Source organism: Pezoporus occidentalis, unplaced genomic scaffold (assembly GCF_034315485.1).
Source record: "Pezoporus occidentalis ecotype Australia unplaced genomic scaffold, CSIRO_AGI_Poc_V1 ctg3, whole genome shotgun sequence".
NCBI classification, from domain to species: Eukaryota; Metazoa; Chordata; class Aves; order Psittaciformes; family Psittacidae; genus Pezoporus; species Pezoporus occidentalis.
This window is the reverse complement of record NW_026914940.1, coordinates 223,966-247,554: the sequence shown is the minus strand read 5'-3', so window position 1 is coordinate 247,554 and position 23,589 is coordinate 223,966. Positions and strand designations below refer to the sequence as shown.

Genomic DNA, 23,589 nt, shown 5'->3' with positions numbered 1-23,589 from the left:
CTCCAGTCCCTAATGAAGAGTCCCTCTCCAGCATTCCTATAGGCCCCCTTCAGACACTGGAAGCTGCTCTGAGGTCTCCATGCAGCTTCTCTTCTCCAGGCTCAACAGTCCCAATGTTCTCAGCCTGGCTCCATACAGGAGCTGCTCCAGCCCCTGAGCATCCTCATGTCCTCCTCTGGACTTGTTCCAACAGCTCCATGTCCTTATGTTGAGGACACCAGAACTGCACACAGTGCTGCAAATGAGGTCTCACTAGAGCAAAGTAGAGGGGCAGGATCACCTCCTTCAACCTGCTGGTCACGCTCCTTTGGTGCAGCCCAGGATATGGTTGGCTTTCTGGGCTGCCAGTGCACACTGCCGCTCCTCAAACCTGATGGAGGACAAATCGCACCAGATAGAGGGTAAAAGGAGATGGGTCTGGTCCTTGTCCCCAAATCCTCTCCTTGTCCATGGCTCCTGATCAATGAGGGTTTAAAGAACTGCTTTGCTCCCCAGGGTGTGAGGGTGGGAGGCAGCTGGAGATGCCCCACATCATGGACAGAAGATGCACAAGCCTCAAAGCGAAGGGATGCAGGGGAAGACGTCTTGCTTGTAGCTTCCCAAACTCCACCATCCAGCTATAAAAAGCTTTGATGGAGGGAAGGCTGGGATTAAGGATACCTTCCCTTCCTGACCAGCCTCCAGCCTGATGGATGTTTGGTCTCCATCACTCTCCTGATGCTACCAAGGGGTTCTGTGCTGTCCTGCATTCAAGTTAGGCTCCAGGAAAGGGTTTCATGCAGGGCATGGTACCCACAACCACCTTGCTCCTCCCCAGGATCTGCCTCCATGTGAAATGATCCCAGATTAAAGGATACGATCCCATTCCCAAAGCAAAGAAGGATAATGAGGTGGCTGCAATTCGCAGCTCTTCTCATGGCTGGCCACCTAATGCTCCAGTTACTAATACAGCAAGGGGGATGCAAAAGTTTCCACCCAATGGCTCAGTGCACACAGATGCATCCCAGCATCTCTGTGATGGATGCTCAAGGTTTAACACCACCTGGAGACCCACCCCTATCCTTTTTGTCCCCGCATTCCCAAAGGAAAAAATATGCAGATGTCCCGTGAATGTCCTGCCATGCTTGCAGAGCAGGACATCCATGCTGGGATGTCCTTTCAGAGTCTCTTCTTATGAATTCCTTCTTCTAGGAGGAAAAAGGCAACCAGGAAACCAGACATAAGCTGCAATGTTGGGAGAGGGACTTAGTTGGATGGCGGGCACAGCAGAGGTGCTCTGTGGTCTGGTGGTACACGTTGGCCTGGCCATGATAACATATGGTGAACACCATGTTTTTCCTTTACTGATGAGATGAAGCTTCCCCTCAAGAAGATGGGATTTCACCATCTCAGAGGGCTCCACTTTTTAGGTCATTAAACAACTTATGGGGGGCGAACAACAGGTCTGCTAAGGGGCAATGAGCTGAACATGAAGGTTCTTCAGGAATCTGGAGCCATGTCTAAGTCCTGGTCTCAGCCCCTCTGCACATGTGGATGAGGCCCTAAAAACCAGGTAGAAAATGAATATGGAAGAAATGGATTTCAGTCCTGGCAGAGGAATGAGACTTGGCAGCTCTGAAAGTCACCTGCAAATCGATGAGGGAAGAGGACTGGAAACGTGCAGGCGGCCCAGTGCACGTGGGAAGTAAATCAGTGTTTCCACTGGCCTTTGGTGGGCTAAGAAGGGATGATTCTGATTCAGAGCAGGAGCCCAATTAGAAGAAGTCCCAGCACCCGCCAGCTTTACTGGAAGTTTCAACTGAATTGGCCACTTTGCAATACGGGAATGACACAGCAGTGAAGTTCCTGACTTTTAGCCCTTCCCAGAGATACGAAGGCATGAGGGGATGCAACCCCAACCTTCAACAACACCCATGTCACCCCCAGCACCCCAAAGCTTGATGGTACCCCAAGCCTGATGGTGTCCTGCAGCAGGGCTTTAGTAGATGGAAGAAATGGAGGCCAAGGGCTGCCAGATAAAAGGCATCGCTGCAGAGAGATGTGCAAGGTCTAAGGACTGTAGCAATAGGACAAGGGGTGATGGGTTCAAACTGAAACAGGGGAAGTTCAGGCTGGAGATAAGGAAGAAGTTCTTTACTGTGAGGGTGCTGAGGCGCTGGCACAGGGTGCCCAGAGAAGTGGTGAATGCTCCATCCCTGGCAGTGTTCAAGGTTGGACACAGGGGCTTGGAGCACCCTGCTCTAGGGGAAGGTGTCCCTGCCCGTGGCAGGGGTTTGGAACTGGATGAGCTTTAAGGTCTTCTCCAACCCAAACCATTCCAGGATTCTGTAAGGGCCACTAGGAAGTCCCCTGGTGACGTCCACCAGCCCATGGGTCTCTCCAGGTTGGGAAAGAATCACCCATGACGAAGGTGATGTCTGAAGCTCATATCTAGGGTGTATGAGAGAGCCCCCCACCAAACAGCCACAAGGACCTGCTAACTCAGGAGAAGATGCAATTGCCAACGACCTGAGCAGATCCAGCCTGTTAGGAGGAAACCAATCAGGCTGATACACGTTGTCCTGCTCAAGGCATGGGTGCAGCCTGCTCTGAACCTGCAGCTCAATAGATTCTGCATTAGACAAAGCAATTCTATTAGAGGTTGGTTAATTCAGTTATGAAAGAGTTCTGATGCTCTCTAATTAGAGTCTCCCTGTGTGTCCAATGGAGAGTGCATTGGATGGGGAAGTGGGGAGGGAAGCATCTACCTGCAGTGGGATCACACAGCAAAGGTGAGGAGATGAGAGGGAACATAGGAGCACCCATCACCACCTGCCATGTGCATGGATCACACTCCCTATTACGAGAAAGATGTGCCAAATGCCACGACTAAAGCTGGGAAGGTACCACCAAGGTCCACATTGCTTATGAGCCACAAGACAGGAAGGGTTCATTGGTACCATCAGGAAGAAAGATGGAGATTTCCTGCCTCCTGTCTGTATCCTGGTCATTTATCCAATGAGAACAGAAGACCTCAGAGGAAGGCAATCATGGGAAAGCTGATTTATGGACAACAAGATACATCAAGCATGCTCCTAACTCCCTTTTCCTTTCCCTACAGACTTCAGGTCTTGATGCCCAGTTGTCCTTCCTCTCCTCAGGTCATCCTTGTCCCGTTGTCCTTCCTCTCCTTAGCTTATCCTTGTCCCCTTGGTATCACCTGCTGAGGATACAGGAAGTTCTGTAACGCCCATGAGCTCCCCCATGACCACCAAAGTGCCTCCACCTACTCCTGCCATCTCCTACCTGCCTCCTAAGAGGACACCTCCTCAGCCATGTGTCCTCGTCCATCCTAAAATGGATCACAGGATGGAAGCTGAACCTGAAAATGACTCAGGACTGCAGGGGAAGGAAGACGATTGTGGTGTGCTCATCCCATACACGCTGGTGGCATCTCCACAGGGATGGAGGAAAAGGTCCTGCCATGTGGATCCTGGGTTGAGCAGCTCAGAGCACAATGATGATGATGAGCAGCACATGGATGCAGCACCCTGGTGTGGGGATCACGTCGGTGCCCCTCGAAACACAAAGGAGATGGTTTATCTGCTCCTCTCATGCCCAAACTCATCCCTGGCTCTCCCCAAACTGTCCTGGATGCTTCTACCCTCCAGCTCCCAAAGCCACCCATAAACCAGCAATAAAGCTTCAGAGCTCTTGCTGAGCAGGAGGTAAGGGAATGGGTAAAACTGAGGCACGCAGAGGTCAAACACCATTATCCTGCTAAACCCCTGTTCCTCTATAAAGATTTGAGTTGCTGCTCTTGCCTGCAGAAGGCAAAAGACCAAAGATCTCAGGCAATCTGCAACCACCTCCCATCCATCTGAGCTGCACCAAGGTCTGCACTAAATGCTCCCGTCTGGATGAGAAAGTTGGGGCTGTTCAGCCTGGAGAAGAGAGGCTGCATGGAGACCTCAGAGCAGCTTCCAGTGTCTGAAGGGGGGCTATAGGGATGCTGGGGAGGGACTCTTCATTAGGGACTGGAGTGAGAGGACAAGGGGTGATGGGTTCAAACTTAAACAGGGGAAGTTTAGATTGGGTATAAGGAAGAAATTCTTTACTGTAAGGGTGGTGAGGCACTGGAATGGGTTTGCCCAGGGAAGTTGTGAATGCTCCATCCCTGGCAGTGTTCAAGGCCAGGTTGGACAGAGCCCTGGGGGACACGGCCTAGTGTGAGGTGTCCCTGCCCATGGCAAGGGGCCGGAACTGGATGATCCTCAGCTCCTTTGCACCCCAAACCCTTCCCTGCCTCCGTGAACAGCTGTGAACACCCTCAGCAGCTCCGCACCTCCCCGAATCCCTCCAAAGCCAAAGCGTTTGAGCGTGCTCAGCGGAGCCGTTAGGAAAAGCCTGTAGCGAGCAGCTTCCATTACCGTTACGACCGTGAAATATGACAAGGAAATGATGGCCGTATGGTCCCAGCTTTGCAGCCCGACGACTTGCTGGGGCTTTATCGTCACTCAAACGTGCAGAGAGCTGTAAAATGTTTACAGAAAGGGTCGTTTGCAGCTATAAAATCCTCTTTTCTCTCCTAAACAAGGCTGAGCGGAGCCATTTACAAAGCCCTGAATGTTCATCGGGGGAGAGGGGAACATCTGTTCACTCCAGGAGTTTTCCGTGAGCTTCTCGAACAAATTAACTCAAATGGGTGCTTTCTAATTAAATTAGCACTCGATTGGAAGGCTTTGCGGTGCTGGAGTTGCTTACAATGAGAGCGGGGAGGCCGCTGAGGCTCCAGCACAGGCGATTGAACTGGAAGGTGAAATTGGGAAAGCCCATTACCTGGTGGAGGGGTTGGGGAGCCCATGCTCCCGCTGGGTTTGCCCTTCTGGATGGAGAACACGAGCAGGTGATGGATGGGATGCCACCAAGCCCAGCCTTCCCGGGTGGGATGCTTGGCTGGAGGGGTTTGTTCTCCCCATGGGCTTCTTGGAGGATGCTTTGAGCACTCTCAGGTTACAAGGGTTGGGAACCCTCGCCATGGGAGGACGACATCAGACCACATACGATCATAGAATAAGGTTAGAAAGGACCTGAAGATCATCTAGTTCCAACTCCCCTGCCATGGGCATCAGTCCTTTCCAGCCCCCCTTTACCTATATCCCAAGGCCAGACACTGCAGCCCCCACTGATACCCTGCAAGCTGACGCTGTTGCCCACGCTGGTGCTTAAAGGTCATCTCCAAACCCCCCCTCCATCTCTCCCAGGCACAGAGCTGGTGTTTTTCTTTGTTTCTCCTGTATTTACCAGTATTAAAAAGGTATTTTCTCACATTGTGACCATTTAAGCAAGCAATTCAGCTCCCTCTGTAATAATAACCTGTCCTCCTCCTTAGTTACTACCTCTCCAATTTGCGTTTCACCTTCAGGCTTTACAAGCAGAAACCCACCATTATCCCTGCTACGATGGCTGCAGCGGGGAAGGCGCAGACCCCAAACCCCATCACAGACACCATCTACTACCTAAAGCTATGCAAGGATTCATCCTGACCACCTGCTCAGGTCAAAACAGCATCTCAGGCTTATAAGCAAAGTCCCAGTGATCAGAGGATCATAGAATGGTCATGGTTGGAAAGGACCTTAAAGCTCATCCAGCTCCAAGCCCCTGCCATGGGCAGGGACACCTCACACTAGAGCAGCTTGCTCCAAGCCCCTGTGCCCAACCTGGCCTTGAACACTGCCACAGATGGGGCAGCCACAGCTTCTCTGGGCACCCTGTGCCAGTGCCTCAGCACCCTCACAGGGAAGAGCTTCTGGCTTATCTCCAACCTGAACTTCCCCTGTTTCACTTTGAACCCATCACCCCTTGTCCTGTCGCTCCAGTCCCTGATGAAGAGTCTCTCTCCAGCTCAACAGCCCCAATGTTCTCAGCCTGGCTCCATACAGGAGGTGCTCCAGCCCCTGATAATCCTCATGGCCTCCTCTGCACTTGCTCCAACAGCTCCATGTTCTTCTTATGTTGAGGACACTGGAAGATTGATTTGGCCAACATGAAGCATTTGGTCCTTTAGCAGCATCAATGGCCTCATCCTGTTCATCAGTGGCCAGAGCTCCTTTTCTCCCATCAGGTTATGGGGGCTCCTGGCTGCTGCTGCACCCCTGAGACCATTCACTTGTGTCTGGAGATGAGACTTTAATTACCCAGCACATTCCAGGGCATGGGCAAACCCCGGCACTGAGCAGCATCCTCATGCCCAGGCTCACCATGCGTGCCACCACTGCATCCCTTTGGCAGGGAAATTGCTTCATCATCAGATCATTTTACAGCCATCTGCAATTCCTGCCTGGTTTTCCTTTCCTATGGATCCTCCAGCATCTGCTCTCCTGATGCCACATGCTCCCTGAGCAAAGGCAAATGAGAATGGAGTGATGCATTCCCTGACCCACAGCCGTCCTCTCGACATCCCTGGACCGAACCAGCTCTTTCTACTCGTCCTCCCATCCAAAATGCCTGGAATCATACTCCCATGAATGTGCAAACTGGATTTAAGAGGAAAATGATGCCAGGATGATGACTTTGTCCTCTTGGCCGAGTTCTTCCAGGCTGCCAAATGCAGTCCAGGGCATTCCAACAGTGTTCTTGTCCACGCATTAACTGCTCCATTGTGATCACAGAGATAAAACCATCTGATTAAGCTGCTGCTTCCTTGGCCCTGCTGTTGAGTTCAGAAGGGAACTGAACCAAGGCCAAGGAAAGGGAAGGATGGAAGTGCCCAGGGCAAGAAATCCCTGGAAAGGGAAGCCAAGAGTTTCACCCCATGTCATGGATGGGAGCGTTCCTGGCCGGAATGGTCTCCATCGTGCCATGGTTTGACAGCGCATGCACTCGCCTGTGATTTCAGGGATGTTGCTAATCCTGGGAATTTTCTTTCCAACAGCATTACCTGGCTCAAAGTGCTTCATGATCAAGACAGGCACAGCCTTGCAGATCCTTGGTACCTGCTCATGGATGAGTATAAGTGCCCCAGCCTGGCTTTAGGCGCTGAATTCATCCCTTATCCCAGCAGGATCCTGCATGGGATTGGAGATGTGGAGGGATGATTTCTTTGCCAAATGCTGCCTCCCTTTCAGCAGTGGTGCTCAGGAGATGAAGCTGCTTCACATCCCTCCAGTGAAGGACAGGAGATGAACAGGAAAGTGTGAAGCATCATCCATCCAAAAACCTCCCACCCAGTGCTGGGAAGGACCAAGCACAGTCTCTGCCTCGCTATCACCATCACCTCTGCTCCCATGAATGCATCGCCAGAGTGCCCCAAAGTCCCATCCCTTACCATAGAGATGCTGGTGATTTTCTAGTGTGGGAGCTGAATCAGGAGAGGAAGAATCAAGGAAAACACTGTAGAAGCAGGAATGCAGCTAACCTCCACCATGAGCTGCTTTGCACAGAAACAAAGATGTTTCTTCTTGTTGCTTCCCCAATTTTTCCCCTTTTCCCCCCAGTTTCAAACAGTTGAAACATTTCCCTGAACTCTTCCAAGAGTGCTCTCACGTGTCAGAGTCCCTAAGTTTTGCTCATCCTAAAACTGCAATTTTTACCTATTTCCAAACCCTTGGTTTTTAACAGAAGAACAAAGCAGATAATCCCAGATTAACAAGCTCTTCCCTTGAACTTCCAACCTGCAAACACATCATCCCACCTCATTTATCCTGAAGTAAGGGATGCTCTGGTTTCAAAGCTTTGAAGCTATTTCATGTCAAGAAACACATGTGATGGATGGTCCAGAGATCACTCGGTGGGTCCAATGGTAAGGCAGAGCATCACTGCATCCCTCTGAAACACCCTCCTACCAGGGAGTGCTGTGATTCCATCACAGGAACAAGACTGGATTCATCATCAGGTAATTTATGGGATAAGGGAAGATAAAAGATGGGGACAAAACCCTAACGTGGTTTTGGGAGCAGAGCCAGGAGCTCATGCACCTGCGTGCACAGAGATACGAGTCACAGATGCCATCCCAGTTTGAGCTCCCAGTGTTAAGGGGTTTGGTGACTCACAAAGAACACTGATCCCACCAAAACCCATGGAAAGCAGTGAGGAATAACTCTCCCACTTGGAATTGGAGCAGCTCGGAGCGCACATGAGCAAACGCAGAGCAAGTGCTTCCTACCTGGCTCATCCTCTGGCTCCTCCTCGTCCTCCACTTTGCACCTCTGGTTGCTGGGGGATTCTGGGGACTGGAGGGAGATGAAGGATGGCAGCTTCTGTGGCCAGCTGGCTGGGGAGGTGTTTGCTTCCTTCCAAAACTTCACCTCTTTCTCCGCACTAGAGGGTCCGGGCACTTCCCCATCATCGTGGAGCTGAGCTGGATCATTCCTGCAGGAGACACATGGGAAAAATAATAAGGAAAACCAAAACAATCCCACTTGGCAATGCTGGGCATGGAAGATGCTTTCCAATCACGAGCAATGGAAGAGGCTGGGGTGAACCACCAAAGCCACACATGGAGGCTCCCCAAGCTTCATCCCAGGCTGTGATATCCCAGCTGGAATCCCTGCTCTGCTTCCCTGCAGGGTTTCCAGTCCTCAGATGCTCCTGGAGATGCTGGGCTCCTGTTTGGGTGCTGTCTGAGCTGAGTGAGAACTAAACAAGGGAGATGGGATACTGTAGGGAGCAGGGATGCTTGGAGATGCCCCACTGGGCTTGGCTCATGTCCAACCCTGCTGTCCTGCACCAAGCCCAGCTAAGAGATTCTTCAGCTCCTTCTACATCTCCAGTGATGGGGTCATAGAGGCAAAATCCCTCCAGAGCAGCTTCCAAGCTTGGATGTGCTCCCTTCCAAGTGGAGGCTTCCAGGAGCTGGCCCTGGGACAGGAGGAAGGTGCCTCCCTACCTAAGAAGAGTAAGGAGCTATTCTACACCTTGTTCACACCAGGGACCTGAGCTGGGGGATATTCCAAGACTCTTCTGTAAACCAGGATAAGCTTGAAGAGCCAAATGAATACTCATCCCCCTCTGCTACCTTACAATGGAGGGCCAGGACTGGGCAAGAGCACGGACCAGCCCAGCCCAGCTCCCAGGTCTCTCCATTTCCATCCCACCTTCACCCCACATGCACCTGCAAAGAGACATGGAGGAGCCGAGCACCCAAACTGGTATTTTCTCCTCCCACGAACCAGGACTTCTGGATTTTGGCTTTTAAAACCAAATTTCAACTTAGCTTCCATTTTCGTTACACTGGAGGCAGTTGTTCTGCAGGAAGGGCAGAGGAAGACAAGGATGTGCCAAGCTCAGGAAGTTCAGTCTCCCTGTGAGGATAAGGACCAATGTGTCCATCCTCAGCCTGTGGCTCCATCCCAGCACCCAAAAGCATCAGAGAGAGCTCAGAGAGCTTCCAAGGATTAACCAAGGACCAACCCCCTCCCCAGCATCAAATGGTTTTACAAAGCCTATTGTATCTCCCTACCCATCCCCATCTCTGCTTCTCCAGGCAGTGAGTCCAGCCCTGATGGTGAGCCCCTCCATGCCATACTGAGGGCTCAGCTTTGCTCTTTGCCATGGAGATGAGAGCAAGGGCTGATGGTTTCCCGTCTCCCATAGAGCTATGGATAAGCTATACCCACTTTAAGCAGTGGAGTTTCCACCAGGGCTCCTCCATCTCCCAGAAGAAAGGTCTAGAAAAGCCTCAGAGATGCCTGGAAGCCCATTTCCAAGGGTTTGGGAAGATACACATCAGATACAAGCTATCCTCTTTTTTCCTTTGGATGGAGACCTCCCCCCTTCAAGCACGGATCCTGCCCAACCCTATTGCCCACGGTCAAGAGGCCACCCCAGTGACCCACATGAGTAACATCTCAAACCACACCAGCACACGGACAAATACACACTTGGAAGAGGAAACATCTGGAGCAGGCTGGGAAGAAAATGGTTTTAAGAGCAGCAAAATGAGTTTCTTCTGCTCTTTCCTACCTGCCTGTCTCCTTTGAGACCTGTCTCCACTTGGAGGGGGGGGCACTGCGGTCCCCATCTTCTCCTCTTGGGTGACGTCTCTTCTGTGGGTGCAGCAGCTTGCACCGGGCACCCTTGGGGCAAAGCCCGTTCTTGGCAAAGTCAGGGCAAACCAAGGTGTGCTTCTTCTTGCACTGCAAGGGAAAAAGAGGACAACGTTGGGAAAGGCAAGGGAAGCCCTGCAGGGAGCATGGGTTCCCAAACTGGGCTTCTTCAGGTGGCACCAACACGCTGCTGAAGGAAGAGAAGGACGCGTTGGTGCTTCCTTCTCTCTATCAAATCACTGTTGCATGCCAAGACAGTGATAAAAGTAAGATGCTCCTCCAAATACGGTGTTTTCAAGTGCCTGATTTTATGGACCCAAACCATCAAAGTCTTAAGAGCAACAATCTACCCTCAAGGAGGTGATGCTAGGAGATGCCAAAGAGGCTGGAGAAGCTGTTTTGGAGAGGACACAGGGTTTTCTTGTCCCAGGCATGCCTGGGACTCAGGGAAGAGCAGGAACAAAGCACATCCTTTATAGGACTTCTTTTGGGATCGCTGCCTGGATCAAGGGCTGGTGCTCAACCTGCTCTGGCTCAGGGCTTGGAAATGAGCTTGGTTGATGCTCTCCTTTCCAAGGAAGCTTAGTGGGGCCATGGCATGGGACTGGCATCAAGATGTTCACCCCTAACAGTGTGTCTGTGCTATCAGCTGGGCATTCAGCTGTGCCAGTGGGAGGGAGATGCCAGAAGTGTTCCATAACCTTCCCCCACACAAAGCTTTCTGCTGGGAAATGGCACCTTTTGGAAACAGGCAAGGCAGGAAGAGATGCAGGAAGGGCAGAGGAGACACTTCCAGGTGTGATTTCCATCTGGGTGGTTGGGAATGTTGGCCAGAGGGAGAGAGAGAAAGAGCTGCCTGTCTCATCTCTGATGGTTCTCAACACCGTGACAGCAACAACGTCAGTCCACAAAGCTTGTCCCAGCGTATCCCAAGGGATGCAGGGTGGGTGCAGGTCATAGAAGCCTTGCTCAGGGGAAACCCACGCCCACCCAGGATGCTCCCATTCATCCCGTTCAGCTTGGCTTTTGCAGGGACCACAGTCATGCAGCACACTGTGACACCCATGGCAAGATGCAATCCAGCACACATGGCACAATGATAAGGTCACAACCCCCTGTTGACCTTCTCCTCAACCAAGGATGGAGCCTGCCTTTTCCCCAAATGCGTCCTTCCACTCTGGGATGCCCACACTGCAAACCTCCTTGCTATAGGGATGCTCCAATTTTGCACGGGTTTGGGTGAAAACAACACAACTCATAGCATCACAGAATGGTTTGGGTTGGAAGGGGCCTTAAAGCTCATCCAGTTCCAATTCCCTGCCACGGGCAGGGACACTTTCCACTAGAGCAGCTTGCTTCAAGCCCCGTCCAACCTGGTTGTGAGCGTTTTAGCATCACCATGCTTGCCTGTTTATATAAATGCCTCCTCCTGATGATACGGGATGGAGGTGAGCTCCTGCCCTTTTAAAGCAACTCAACTTTGGGAGCATGGGAGCAGCTCCTTGTGCTGACCTTTGGGATGAGGCAGCAGCCCCGCTGAGCCATGGAAGCTCTCTCCTGGAAAGGGCAGCAGGGTTCAACAGCTCTGCTGCCCGGGGCCGGGCACCGCAGCCAGCATGGGAGCAAGGAGCTTGTCTGCTGGAGGTTGGGGATGGTGCTGAGCAGCAGGAGGGCTGGGGATCCAGATGGACACACGGATGTTGGCTCGACGGGGGGGACGGTGCAGTGACAGCACTGCTTTTCCACTGAAAAGTCATTAAAAACCCCATTTCCTATGACTTTTCCCCTCTATTTGAAGGAGCTGCAATAGCAAGTATACAAGACAACAGGCAACCCGAAAGTAGTGGTGTCTCTACTTTAGTTCTGTGATGATTCTATGATTTTAAACAGTGCCCAAGCTCTGCCATTACTCCCAAATCCTACGTTTCATAGAAACATAAAATGATGGAATGGTTTGGGCTGGAAGGGACCTTAAACATCATTTAGTTCTGAGGAGAAGAGCAGGAAAAAAGCCCTGGCCACATGGATGCATCAACCTTGCAGCCAGCACTGATGCTGCTGCACCAAGGAATGATGCTATTTTGGGAGAAAAGCCAAGAGATGTGGCTGTTTCTTCCCAAGAGACCAGTTACAAGTCCCTGTGGAGAGGATGGTGCCGTGGTCCTGGCTCGACACCGGGATCAGGATGCACCACCTTCCCAATGCTCTCACCAGCACCCATCTCCAAGTCAATCACTGCACCAGACCACGTTTATTGGCTCCACAGCAATAAGATACTTCATAAAGACAACAAACCATGTCCCACTAATCCCAGGGCCGTGTCCCCAGCTCAGGTTTCTTAATGGTTTTTCCACACCATTCCCAGCGCCCTGCCCTTCTCCCGTCCATCACCACTGCTTCAGGGCTGGGATGGTGAAGCTGGGATCACCTCCCTGCTGGCCCCAGTGGCTGGAAAAGCCCTTCCTGTTTATTTACAGCAGGTCTGCTGCTCCTGCCCTGCATGCCAGAGCAAACACGATGGGGTTGGGTTGCTGTTAAGGCTCTTTGCTGCCGTGTGTCAGCCAGGGTGAAGCCGAGTGGGGCTGTGGGACAGCGGGCAGGACCATAGCTGAGGCCATCTGATCCCTTCCACCTGTTGGGGTGGTAAATTACACCCCACGGGACCTCTGCCAGCCCATAGGTTGGACCATAAGAAGAGAGAAAAAGCCCCTGGTCCCTCCCAACAAGACAACAGAAACCCCACAGCACCCCTAAGAAGCCATAAGGAGAAACCCCCTTGGCTCCATTGGGTGCTGATGAGGACACCATCATCCCACTGCTGCTGTGCTCATCCCCATCTCCCTACCCTGGGCTTTTCCCACAGCCTGACCAGCAGCAGTGCCCAGCGCTGGGATGGTGCCCAGCGGGAAGCCCCTGTGGCTGGGACTTCATCCTGGCTGCCAAGGCAGCTTTGGGTGAAAGTCAAGGTGCTGTCAACGACCCACAAAGCCTTAAATGGCCCAAGGGGCCCTGACACACACATGGAGCAAGACAAGGAGGAGGAGGCTTGCAGGGCGCTGCCTTCTTTAGCATGGAGCTGGCAAAGGAGGAGGCAGCTGGTAGAAGGTCCCAGGAACGACGTTAATGAACATTTTCCATGAACCAGCTTGGCAGGAGGCAGAGGAGGGCGGGAGGAAGGCGAAGCTGGGTTACTGGGCCGACCAACAACCACCCACTGACCTTACAGGAGGGGAATGAGAGGTCTCATCCAAGCCAGCATTCCCGGCTCTGCTCCACCAGCCGTTTGTCCAGGTTGAACTTCTCAAGTGTCTCCAGGCTTGTCTCATCCCCTGCTCGATTGTTGGGTTTCCTAACACTTGTGCCAAGGGACCAGCAGGTGGATAAGAGATGGGAAAGTGCTGGAGCATCCTCCCATCTCTTTGGGCCCATGCACATCTCTCCATACACCATGATGGAGATGAGACACAGAATCATGGAATGGGTTGGGTTGGAAGGGACCTTAAGATCATCCAGTTCCAACCCCTGCCACAGGCAGGGTCACCTTCCACTAGAGCAGGGTGCTCTAAGCACCCCCCAAACTGGCTTTGAACACTGCCAGGGATGGGGCAGCCACAGCTTCTCTGGGCACCCTGTGCCAGCGCCTCAGCACCCTCACAGTAAAGAACTTCCTCTTTACCTCCAACCTGAACTTCCCCTGTTTCACTTTGAACCCATCACCCCTTGTCCTATCACTGCAGTCCCTGATGAAGAGTCCCTCTCCAGCAGCCTTGTAGCCCCCTTCAGACACTGGAAGCTGCTCTGAGGTCTCCACACAGCTTCTCTTCTCCAGGCTGAACAGCCCCAATGTTCTCAGCCTGTCTCCATACAGGAGGTGCTCCAGCCCCTGGGCATCCTCGTGGCCTCCTCTGGACTTGCTCCAGCAGCTCCATGTCCTTCTTATGTTGGGGACAAGCTCAAGCTCTCAAGCACTTAAGTGCTTTCTGTGTTTTTAAAGCTCTCTGCACATCCACATTGTTCACCAGAGCTTTTGCAGGTGGTCCCATCTCCAAGCATCAGGATTAACTGACCGGATTGATGTCAGCCTGGTTTAACATCCCTCTACCCACCACGTCTCAGTGGTAAGTGGCTGTTGGGAAGCTATTGCTGGAGGTGGCCGAGCTGTTTCCTGATGCTGCTCTGATCTGACAGGCAGGAAATAGCTTTTTCCTGATGGCTTTCTTATAATTGGGTGCAGATGGAAACAGCCTTACAAGGGATATTCCAGCTCCCTGTTGCTAAAACCTGGAGGACAAAACATCCAGACATCATCCAGCCTGTGCAATAATGATGGACACATTCAGCTCAGATGTTATCCTAAGGAATCTGATCCAAAACAGGCTTCTGCTCTCAAAATGGAGTTTGGTGCCCTAGCAAAAAGCTTGCAGGGAAGTAATGATTTCTAATGGTGTTCTCCAAATGTCCTCTAGGATTTGGTATACTAAATGCTCTCTAGGACCTACCACAGAGCCGTGAATCCTCTCCCTTGGTTTTTGAAGGCAATAAAACAGCATTTGAGCTAAAGTACCTCTGGAGCTGGATACAGAATGGGATGTTGTTTCTAAACTCAGTGGGATCATCATCTTTAAGAAGCAGCAAAATAGCTGAGAGAGATTGAAGCGGACGAGGAAAAGCCTTGTCCCTGCAGCATCCCTTCTCTCTGCATACTCCAGCCCAAATAGAAATGCACTAAGAGATGGGACCCTCTTTCACATCCTTTCTCCACCACCTCTTGCCAGATTCCTCTGAGTTGCCATCCACTCTTTCCTCTCATCTTTCTCCCTGCTCTGGGCATGTTATTCCTCTGTAATTGGAACTTCCCACATAGCAAAATGATGTCCAAGAGCATTGCACCTCCGCAGTGCTCATGGATGTGTGGCCAGAGTGTCAGTGGCCACAGGCTGGATTTTCCAGGTCTGGTTTTCTGGATCCAGGTCTGTGTCCTGGGTCAGCCTGGACGAGAGTCACACAGCTCTGACAATGCTTGTAGAGAGTTAAGCCAAGATATAAATGAAAGAAACAAGGCAAGGCAAGAGGAGGGAGGAGCAGCAGCCAGGGACACTGAGCAACTCAGCCCTACTCCAACCCCAAAGCATCCAGGACCAGCTGAGCCACCACAAAAGCAAAGCCACAGACATGAGGGATCATCAAATCACACAATGGTTTGGGTTGGAAGGGACCTTAAAGCTCACCCAGTTCCAACCCCCTGCCATAGGCAGGGACACCCTCCACTAGACCCTTGAGGGTCACCACTTGTTACTGGTTTCTACTCAGACACTGACCCATTGACTATAGCTATTTGGATGCAGCCATCCAGAAGGTCAGCGTTCACCATTGCATGGCAATGTCTACAGTATTCAATCATTCCCTGCACTGCTTTGTTAAGGAACCCCATTTCCATCAGAAACCATCCCAATCTCATCCATCACATCCCAAAACCAAGATGGAGCCAGTATCACATTGACTGCAATTATCAACCCCAAATCATCACTGCTGAGGATAGAGCAAGCCAGACATCCACCAGACATCCCTTACAGTGTCATCTGCATCAGGGATGACAGGGAATTCACCACGAGTGTGGTTCTAGGTGCCTCAAGGAAGGCATCACCCACTGTTCATGGGATGCAGCAATCATCCAACAATGGAACAGATAGGAAGGAAAGGAGATTCCAGTAGGGGAAGCAAAGACAAAACCTGCTCTTCTTCACGTTCATCTACAGACACTCGGGTTGAAATCAAGGACTCTGCTTCATCAGTATATTCGCAGTTTACAGCCATGATTCAGCAACTGATCTTCCCCTGAACTCCCTGTTTTGTGATGCACCTCCTTCTATGAAGATACTGAAGTACAAGAGGGAAAATCACAGACCAGTGTTTATCTAGGCACTATTATCAACTAGCCAAGGATATTAAGCAGTTTAAGTTTGCCCTGATAAGCACCATCTTTAATGTTCCATCTAAATGCTGCTAGAGATACTACACTTAAAGTAGCAATAAGAACCCTCATTATGCCATTACAGATTATGGTAAATAAGAGGCAAGTGGAAAACCACACAGATTTTCACCATTCTATGATTCTAAATGGGTAGGATTGGGAATGGAAGAAACCTGGTTCTTCTGCAGGCTACTAAGTGTTGTCAATCAAAAGCTTCCATCACCAGCACCAAGATTTATCACCACCAGCAGCACAGCCAGCATTGCCCAGAGGAGCTGCACAAGGACTCAATGTCCCAAGCAAGCCAAAAGGATGCACCTGGAGAGGTTTTAGCCTGTTCCAATCCAGCCTGGTCACCATCTCATGAGCAGACCCATTACCAGCCCTACTTTATATTTTGGGTTTTAAATAAAGATTTTACTTACTAATCAGTTTGTTGAGTGAACATTTCTGCTGTGCGCTATAGGAAAAGCAAATGAAACCAAGCAGGCAACTCCAGCACCCAGAGAACATCTGTCAACCAGAGCCAAAATTAAACAACATAAAGTTGCTTTTGTAGTTGATTTTCATACAGCTGCAGTGGACTATAAAAGAGCCATCAAAGACAGTGCTCTCCATCAGCTGTTTCTGAATGAGGGGAGAAGGTAAGTCACAAAATGCCTTAGCGCAGAGAAGCAGCTGCCCCACAGGAGTTCTCTCCAGTGCCACCCAGACAAGTCTGCAGCAGGAACCATGGAATGGTTTGGGTTGGGAGGGACCTCAAAGCTCATCCAGCTCCCACCCCTGCCACAGGCAGGGACACCTTCCACTAGAGCAGGGTGCTCCAAGCCCCTGTGTCCAACCTGGCCTTCAACACTGCCAGGGATGGGGCAGCCACAGCTTCTCTGGGCACCCTGTGCCAGCGCCTCAGCACCCTCACAGGGAAGAGCTTCTGCCTAAGAGCTCATCTCAGTCTCCCCTCTGGCAGGTTAAAGCCACTCCCCTTGTCCTGTCCCTACAGGCCCTTGTCCAAAGCCCCTCTCCAGGTTTCCTGGAGCCCCTTTAGGCACTGGAGCTGCTCTCAGGTCTCCCCTTCATGCAGCAGAGGGGCAGGATCCCCTCCCTGAGCTGCTGCTCACTCTCTGGGGGTGCAGCCCAGCACACGGGGTGGGGGGGAGGGGGGGTGTCTGGGCTCAAGCACACACTGAAGCCGGGTTATGGGGAGCTTCCCCTCTCCCAACACCCCAAGTCCTTCTCCCCAGGGCTGCTCCATCCACTCTCTGCCCAGCCTGTAGTCATCACTGAGATGGTAAGTTACATGAGCAGCAAAATCATGCAAACCTTTCTCCTCTTCCTGTTCTCTGGAGTGCCCCGCTTGCAGCCTTTCAATACTTAAAAGGGGCTGATAACAAAGACAGAGACTTCTTACAATGTCCTCTAGTGACAGGACAAGGGGGAATGGTTCTAAACTGAGAGAGGGATGGTTTACACTGGATATAAGGAAGAAGCTCTTCCCTGTGAGGGTGCTGAGGCCCTGGCACCGGGTGCCCAGAGAAGCTGTGGCTGCCCCATCCCTGGCAGTGTTCAAGGCCAGGCTGGACACAGGGGCTTGGAGCACCCTGCTCTAGTGGAAGGTGTCCCTGCCCATGGCAGGGGTTGAAGCCGGATGAGCTTTAAGGTCCCTTCAACCCAACCGGTCTGGGATTCACTAAATGATGATTCACATTGATCTTCACCTCCCTGTGACAACAGATGAAGGGGAACAAGGACCCTCAGCTGTTACTCTCCATCGTGCACTGGATAAGCCCAAAAGACATTTAACTGTGAGCTGCTAACCCAGCTCATGTGGCTTTGCCTGAAGAAGCTGCTTTAAATTGAACGCATCGGACCCATGAAGTGAGTTTCTGGGGGGAACCTGCTACACTTCCACCAGAAAAGGAGAAAACAACCAACCTGACGCATCACCAGCCCAGAGAAACACAAACGAGAACAAGGCAGCAGCTAAGAAGAAGTCCCCACATTGGAGCTTCCTGCAGAAACCCCAAGCAGCTGCCACTGTGCAAACACCACATCCTACCTGAGGGGAGAAAAGGATTTTCCCCAAGGAAGCCACACTTCCTCGGGCAGCAGGCTCTAACCACACCTGCCCTTGCTAACACGAGCTTTGCCAATACTTCACATGGATAAGGCGCAAATCAGAGCTCTGGTGAAAGGACGATGGCCAAGAAACTCATCAGGAATGATGGATTTCAGGAGGCTGATGGGCAGGTCCACCACAAGCATCTGTGGTGTGATGGCATCAAGCTTCACCATCAGGGATGAGGCAGGTTGTGCTGGGTGAGGTCCCTGGGAGGGAGGTGATGCTGGCAAACACTGGAGCCCCTTCTTAGCCATGATTTATTCCAGCGCATCTCCTTGTGCACAGGAGCCTCGTTGTTTAAACTCCCTGCATCCCACTGCTTAACAGCTCCCATGGGGGAACAATTTACCCACAGGCTTCAAGGCAGCTGATGGAAACAATCTGAAGATAGGTATTGAACGTGGCACGCTCGCTAATGCACACCATGGGGGACAAGCTTAGTTAATACAAACCCATTTCACAGATGCAGCAGTTAGAAGGGACCAGGATGATGCGTTCGCCTTTGCTCTGACACCTTGTAAGGGCTGGAGGACACCAGCACCAAACCCTACCCTAGGTATGGGTCTTATAAATACAGTTTAATGCCCAGTAAGTCATGGTTTGTGCCTGCAAAGCAAATCCCAAGGCATCTGCTCCTTGGGGTCATCTCTGGATATAGAATCACAGGATCATTTAGGTTGGAAAAGACCTTGAAGAGATCACCAAGTCCAACCACTAACCCAGCAATGCCAAGGCCACCACTAAACCATGGTGGCCTAATGACCACTAAACCGTGTCCCCAAGTGGCACATCTACATGTCTGTTAAATAATGCAGGTGGTTGCTGGAATTCCCAGGTCCAGGCTCTTAGCCACACAGATTTCAGCCCATGGCTGGCATCCAAGTATTCCAACAGCAGCCCGATGTTCAATGTGCATTATCACTCAGTGAGCTCCTTTGGGCCAAGTATTATTTCACATTATTTCATATTAATTCATATTATTTAATATTATTTCATATGAATTCCTACTGTTTCATATTAATTCATATTCTTTGGGTATTATTTCAGGAGCCAAGAGGGGGTGCAGCAAGGAGAATGGCTTGGCAGGGAAATAACCACCCAGAACCCATGCCCCAAGTTGAGATGCAGAAACAAGGACCCATATGGGAGGAAGAATGAGAAACCAAAGAGGAGCTTTGACCGTAGCTCAGCGCATTAAAACATCTTTGGAAACCCCTCAGGAGCACCTGTGAGAAGCCCCATTTCCCCCTCTCTTCCCACTTCTCTCTTCAAGCTTCCTCCAGTGCAGGTGACCAGCCCACAGGGACCAGCCTTACCCAGCACGACCATGGGGTCAGGGAGCCAGAGGGAAGGGAGCAAGTTGACTTCTGTGGTGGGCATCACTTGATGGCTCTAGCTAAGACACACATGGTGCTGTGTTTAGAGATGACTGGGGCCACAGAGCTATTTGGAGCCGTGTCTTTTGGAGCTTTGACCTTAAGGTCCTTTCCAACACAAACCATTCTATGATTCTAAGGTATTTCACCAACTGCTTCACCAAGCTGAACTTGCAGGTCCCCCCGTTCCCTTTAGGAAGCTGTGGGTCCACAAGGACACACAAGGCAGAGAAACCGGGTGGAAAAACTCCCTAACAAACAAGAGAGGAAATGGTGAGAACGCTGGAGATCCAGGTCATAGCTCTGCTACCAGCTCCCTCCTGGAAATGATCAGTATTAGGGGTAACACAAACTGAAACAGGGGAAGTTCAGGATGGAGATAAGGAAGAAGCTCTTCCCTATGAGGGGGCTAAGGCACTGGCACAGGGTGCCCAGAGAAGCTGTGGCTGCCCCATCCCTGGCAGTGTTCAAGGCCAGGTTGGATGGGGCTTGGAGCACCCTGCTCTAGTGGAAGGCGTCCCTGCCTATGGCAGGGGGTTGGAACCTTTATCCTCTACAGCCTCCATTCCTGAAAAAGGGACTTGGGAATGCAAAGTTAAAACATTCTCACTTGATTCCAAGCTCCTTATGAAGCCCGAGCGGGTCGGTCCCAGCATCATCTGCACAAAGAGCTCACACAGCTGGGAGTTAGAGCCCATGGGATGGGTCAAAGGCCAGCTCAACTTGGCCTCAGCACCCTGCAAGACATTCTAGAAGGTACTTAAGAGGTGACACTGCAATGACACATCATAAATTATGGATAATAATGGACATTTTTGATGAAGGTCTGATAGAAACCAGAAATGGTGTTGCTTTGGGGGAGCACAAAGAGGAAAACACAACTGGGAGAAGAGCCCAGTGTGCCAAAGCCCAACACAACACCTGAACTCCTTATTACTGCCCTGAGTTTATCCACCAAGGATGCTACTCCAGTATCACACACCTTTGCTATCCATGAGTTTGTGGTTCAAACCCCATGCAGACAGCTCTCCCCATTCCTTGGATGGGAAAAAGCAGAACAAGAGGAGATTTACTCCCACCCTCAATTATTCATAAGGAAAGGGAGGGCGCATCTTTAACAAGCCATCGTTTTATGAAGCCAGGTTCACATTTTCACTTGATTCAGTAGAATCTGATCAACTCTCCAGGGTCCATTTGAGGACTTTCTACTTGGAGGCAAAAGGCACCGACTCAGCACTTTCCTTATGTTATTTAGAGAATAAAATTAACCCTTAATGGCCCACACTGGGATTTCTTCTCCCCCAGCTAAATATGGCCCGCTCAGCAATTTCTCCCCATCTATAATTACAGGCTGCTATCCATCATGTGGAGGAGAATGCTTCCCTGACACTCCAAAAGTGACACTGTAAGCACTTTCCCTAATAGAATAAATATTCTAAATATCTCTTTGATATTTTCATTTAAATTGGAATAGTTGAGGAAATAATTGGAGGGATCCTGCCTGCGTGGTTGGGGCTGTGCTGGAGGGAGGTGGTGCTGCCTGTGTTTTCCTTTGCAGGAAGTGTTTTCTCCTGCACACAGTCTCCTCCACACGCTGTCACAGAAAGTAATTAGGCACAGGCTAATGTATTAGTGCTTCCCAACACTGCTGCTTTGCTTAAAGCTCTCACTTTTGGTTTTTATCCCTTCCTTTCACCTGGTTTTTGTACTTTAGTGGGTTCTCCTTGGGAAAGATTCACGGAATTGAGTTGGGAGGGACCTTAAAGCTCATCCAGTTGCAACCACTGCCACAGGCAGGGACCCCTTCCACTAGAGCAGCTTGCTCCAAGCCCCTGTGTCCAACCTGGCCTTGAACACTGCCAGGGATGGGGCAGCCCCAGCTTCTCTGGGCACCCTGTGCCACCGCCTCAGCACCCTCACAGGGAAGAGCTTCTGCCTAAGAGCTCATCTCAGTCTCCCCTCTGGCAGGTTAAAGCCATTCCCCTTGGCCTGGCCCTACAGGCCCTTGTCCAAAGCCCCTCTCCAGGTTTCCTGCAGTCCCTTTAGGCACTGGAGCTGCTCTAAGGTCTCCCCTTCTCTTCCCCAGGCTGCCCCAGCCCAACTCTCTCATCCTGGCTCCAGAGCAGAGCTGCTCCAGCCCTCGCAGCATCACCGTGGCCCTTGGAAGGATGGTTTTGTTTTCAAAAGGCACCATCCACCATTGCATTTGGTTTCTAGGACAGCCTGGTGACTGCATGACGACACCACAGAGATGGGTGCTGAGCTTCATTTGCTGGGTTGAACCTCTGTAAACAAGAGCTACAGGGATGAAGAAAAGGAGAAGAGCCCTTCAGGCTCCAGCCCAGAGCAGCACATGGATCCATGCATCCAAACGCTCATCCCATCAAACCTCCATGGTAAAAAGCAGCTGAAATCACAGGGGAGTTAGAAACCTCCATGAGCAGCAGGTCTAAGCAAAACCATACCCTGCTCCAGGAAAGCTGCTCTCTTTCAAGCTCTGTGTGCCATGCAGAGTACCATAAGCTGACAGACAAGACTGCAAGTCTACTCAGGGTGCACATTAAGTCTATGTAGGACTTCAAAGAATTGATGTAAACCAGAGGACCCTTGGGACCTGGAGGACCATAAAGCCCCCAGGTAGATAACTAGGCAGAGACTGAGGTTCAGTTGCTGGAGGCTTGGTGAGGAGGGGTGATCTTGCTGCTAAGACTGAGCCACAAGATCTAAGGCTCAAGTTTTAATCTATCACAGAGCCAGAGCGCAGAATCAGCATTAATATCTGTGGGTTTAGGATGCAAAACAGAGATTCAGAAGCCTTTTCCTTCCCTTCTCATCTATTTAACTGAGCAGTTCCCAGGACAGGGGCTATCGGCTCAGGCACCGGTAACATGGACAACCCCAGGGAGGCGTTTCCTAAGGAAACACCAGCACAATGTTTGCAAGCTGCAGCCTCTCATTCGTTTCCTTCTTTTTCCCCCTGCCCAGAACCCTTTGGGAAGGCACAGGACTGCTGTTCGTCACATCCAGGTATTCAGCAGCTTCCAGCTCTATGGCTCCCTTTGGTGCTGTAGCTCGTATGGAAAACAGCTTGTGGCTTCAGCAAAGGAGCATCCATCCCAGAAGCCCAAGAGCTGGTTCCCTCCTTACCTTTTCTCCCATGGGACAATAGCCTTTGAGGAAATCCTGGCACACTTCTGCCTTCCTGGACACGTAGACATGGCTGTAGGGGCAGTTGCTGTTGCTGCAGATCCCCTTCAAGAAGTAGGAGCACACCGGCATCTGCAAGGGCAGAGGATGAGAAACCCCATCAGAGCTCCCCCCAGTTCATGATTAGGAACCATTCCAACACCCAGAACTGAAATATGACAGTGCCATGTGTAAAACAAATATGTGCTTTTTGCCATTCATTGATCCCAGAGGAATTTTTACCTTTTTTTATTGGTCTCGATACAACACAGCCCCCCGACATTACATGGTCCCAGTGTATATATACACAGGGGGTGAACACGCTTGCCTTAGCATCCTTCAGGATGTTGGAGACAGGGTAGAAGACATGAAACTGGCACCACAAAGAAAACTTCCTCTGCACAGCACAAGGAAACGATGGGGGAATGGTAATAAACCCTGTTATCACAAGGATGCATGGAGCAGATTCATCTGCTGCTGATACCCTCCCAACTAACCTTGAAGAGCAGGAGTGACTGCTGCCAGGGCTCCTTGCTGGCAAAAGGCATTAAGCCAAGCTCACTGTTGCATGGCTGAGGATGGAGAACAGCCTTCCCATGAGATGAGGCAGTGGCTGTGATAGGAACAGCAGTGCAGGCCTCACAGCAGCTTGGCTGCACTCACAGCAGGTTAATCATAGAATCATGGAATGGTTTGGGTTGGAAAAGACCATAAGATCATCCACTTCCAACCCCTGCCACAGGCAGGGACCCCTTCCACTAGAGCAGGGTGCTCCAAGCCCCCGTGTCCAACCTGGCCTTGAACACTGCCAGGGATGGGGCAGCCACAGCTTCTCTGGGCACCCTGTGCCAGCGCCTCAGCATCCTCACAGGGAAGAGCTTCTGCCTTATCTCCAACCTGAACTTCCCCTGT

The 23,589-nt window shown here is 51.2% G+C and overlaps 1 protein-coding gene across 2 annotated transcripts in view; it reads right to left on the bottom strand.

Annotated features, from left to right (window-relative positions):
* The window catches only part of ZC3H3 (zinc finger CCCH-type containing 3), a 155,872-nt gene that overhangs the window by 4,866 nt on the left and 127,417 nt on the right, over positions 1-23,589 (bottom strand). For both annotated transcript variants that reach the window (XM_062626938.1, XM_062626939.1), the window contains exons 9-11: positions 22,639-22,770; positions 9,943-10,115; positions 8,144-8,349 (exon numbers count right to left, since the gene is read on the bottom strand). In XM_062626938.1, coding sequence (XP_062482922.1) covers positions 8,144-8,349; positions 9,943-10,115; positions 22,639-22,770 — 511 coding nt within the window. The remainder of the gene's footprint in view (positions 1-8,143; positions 8,350-9,942; positions 10,116-22,638; positions 22,771-23,589) is intronic.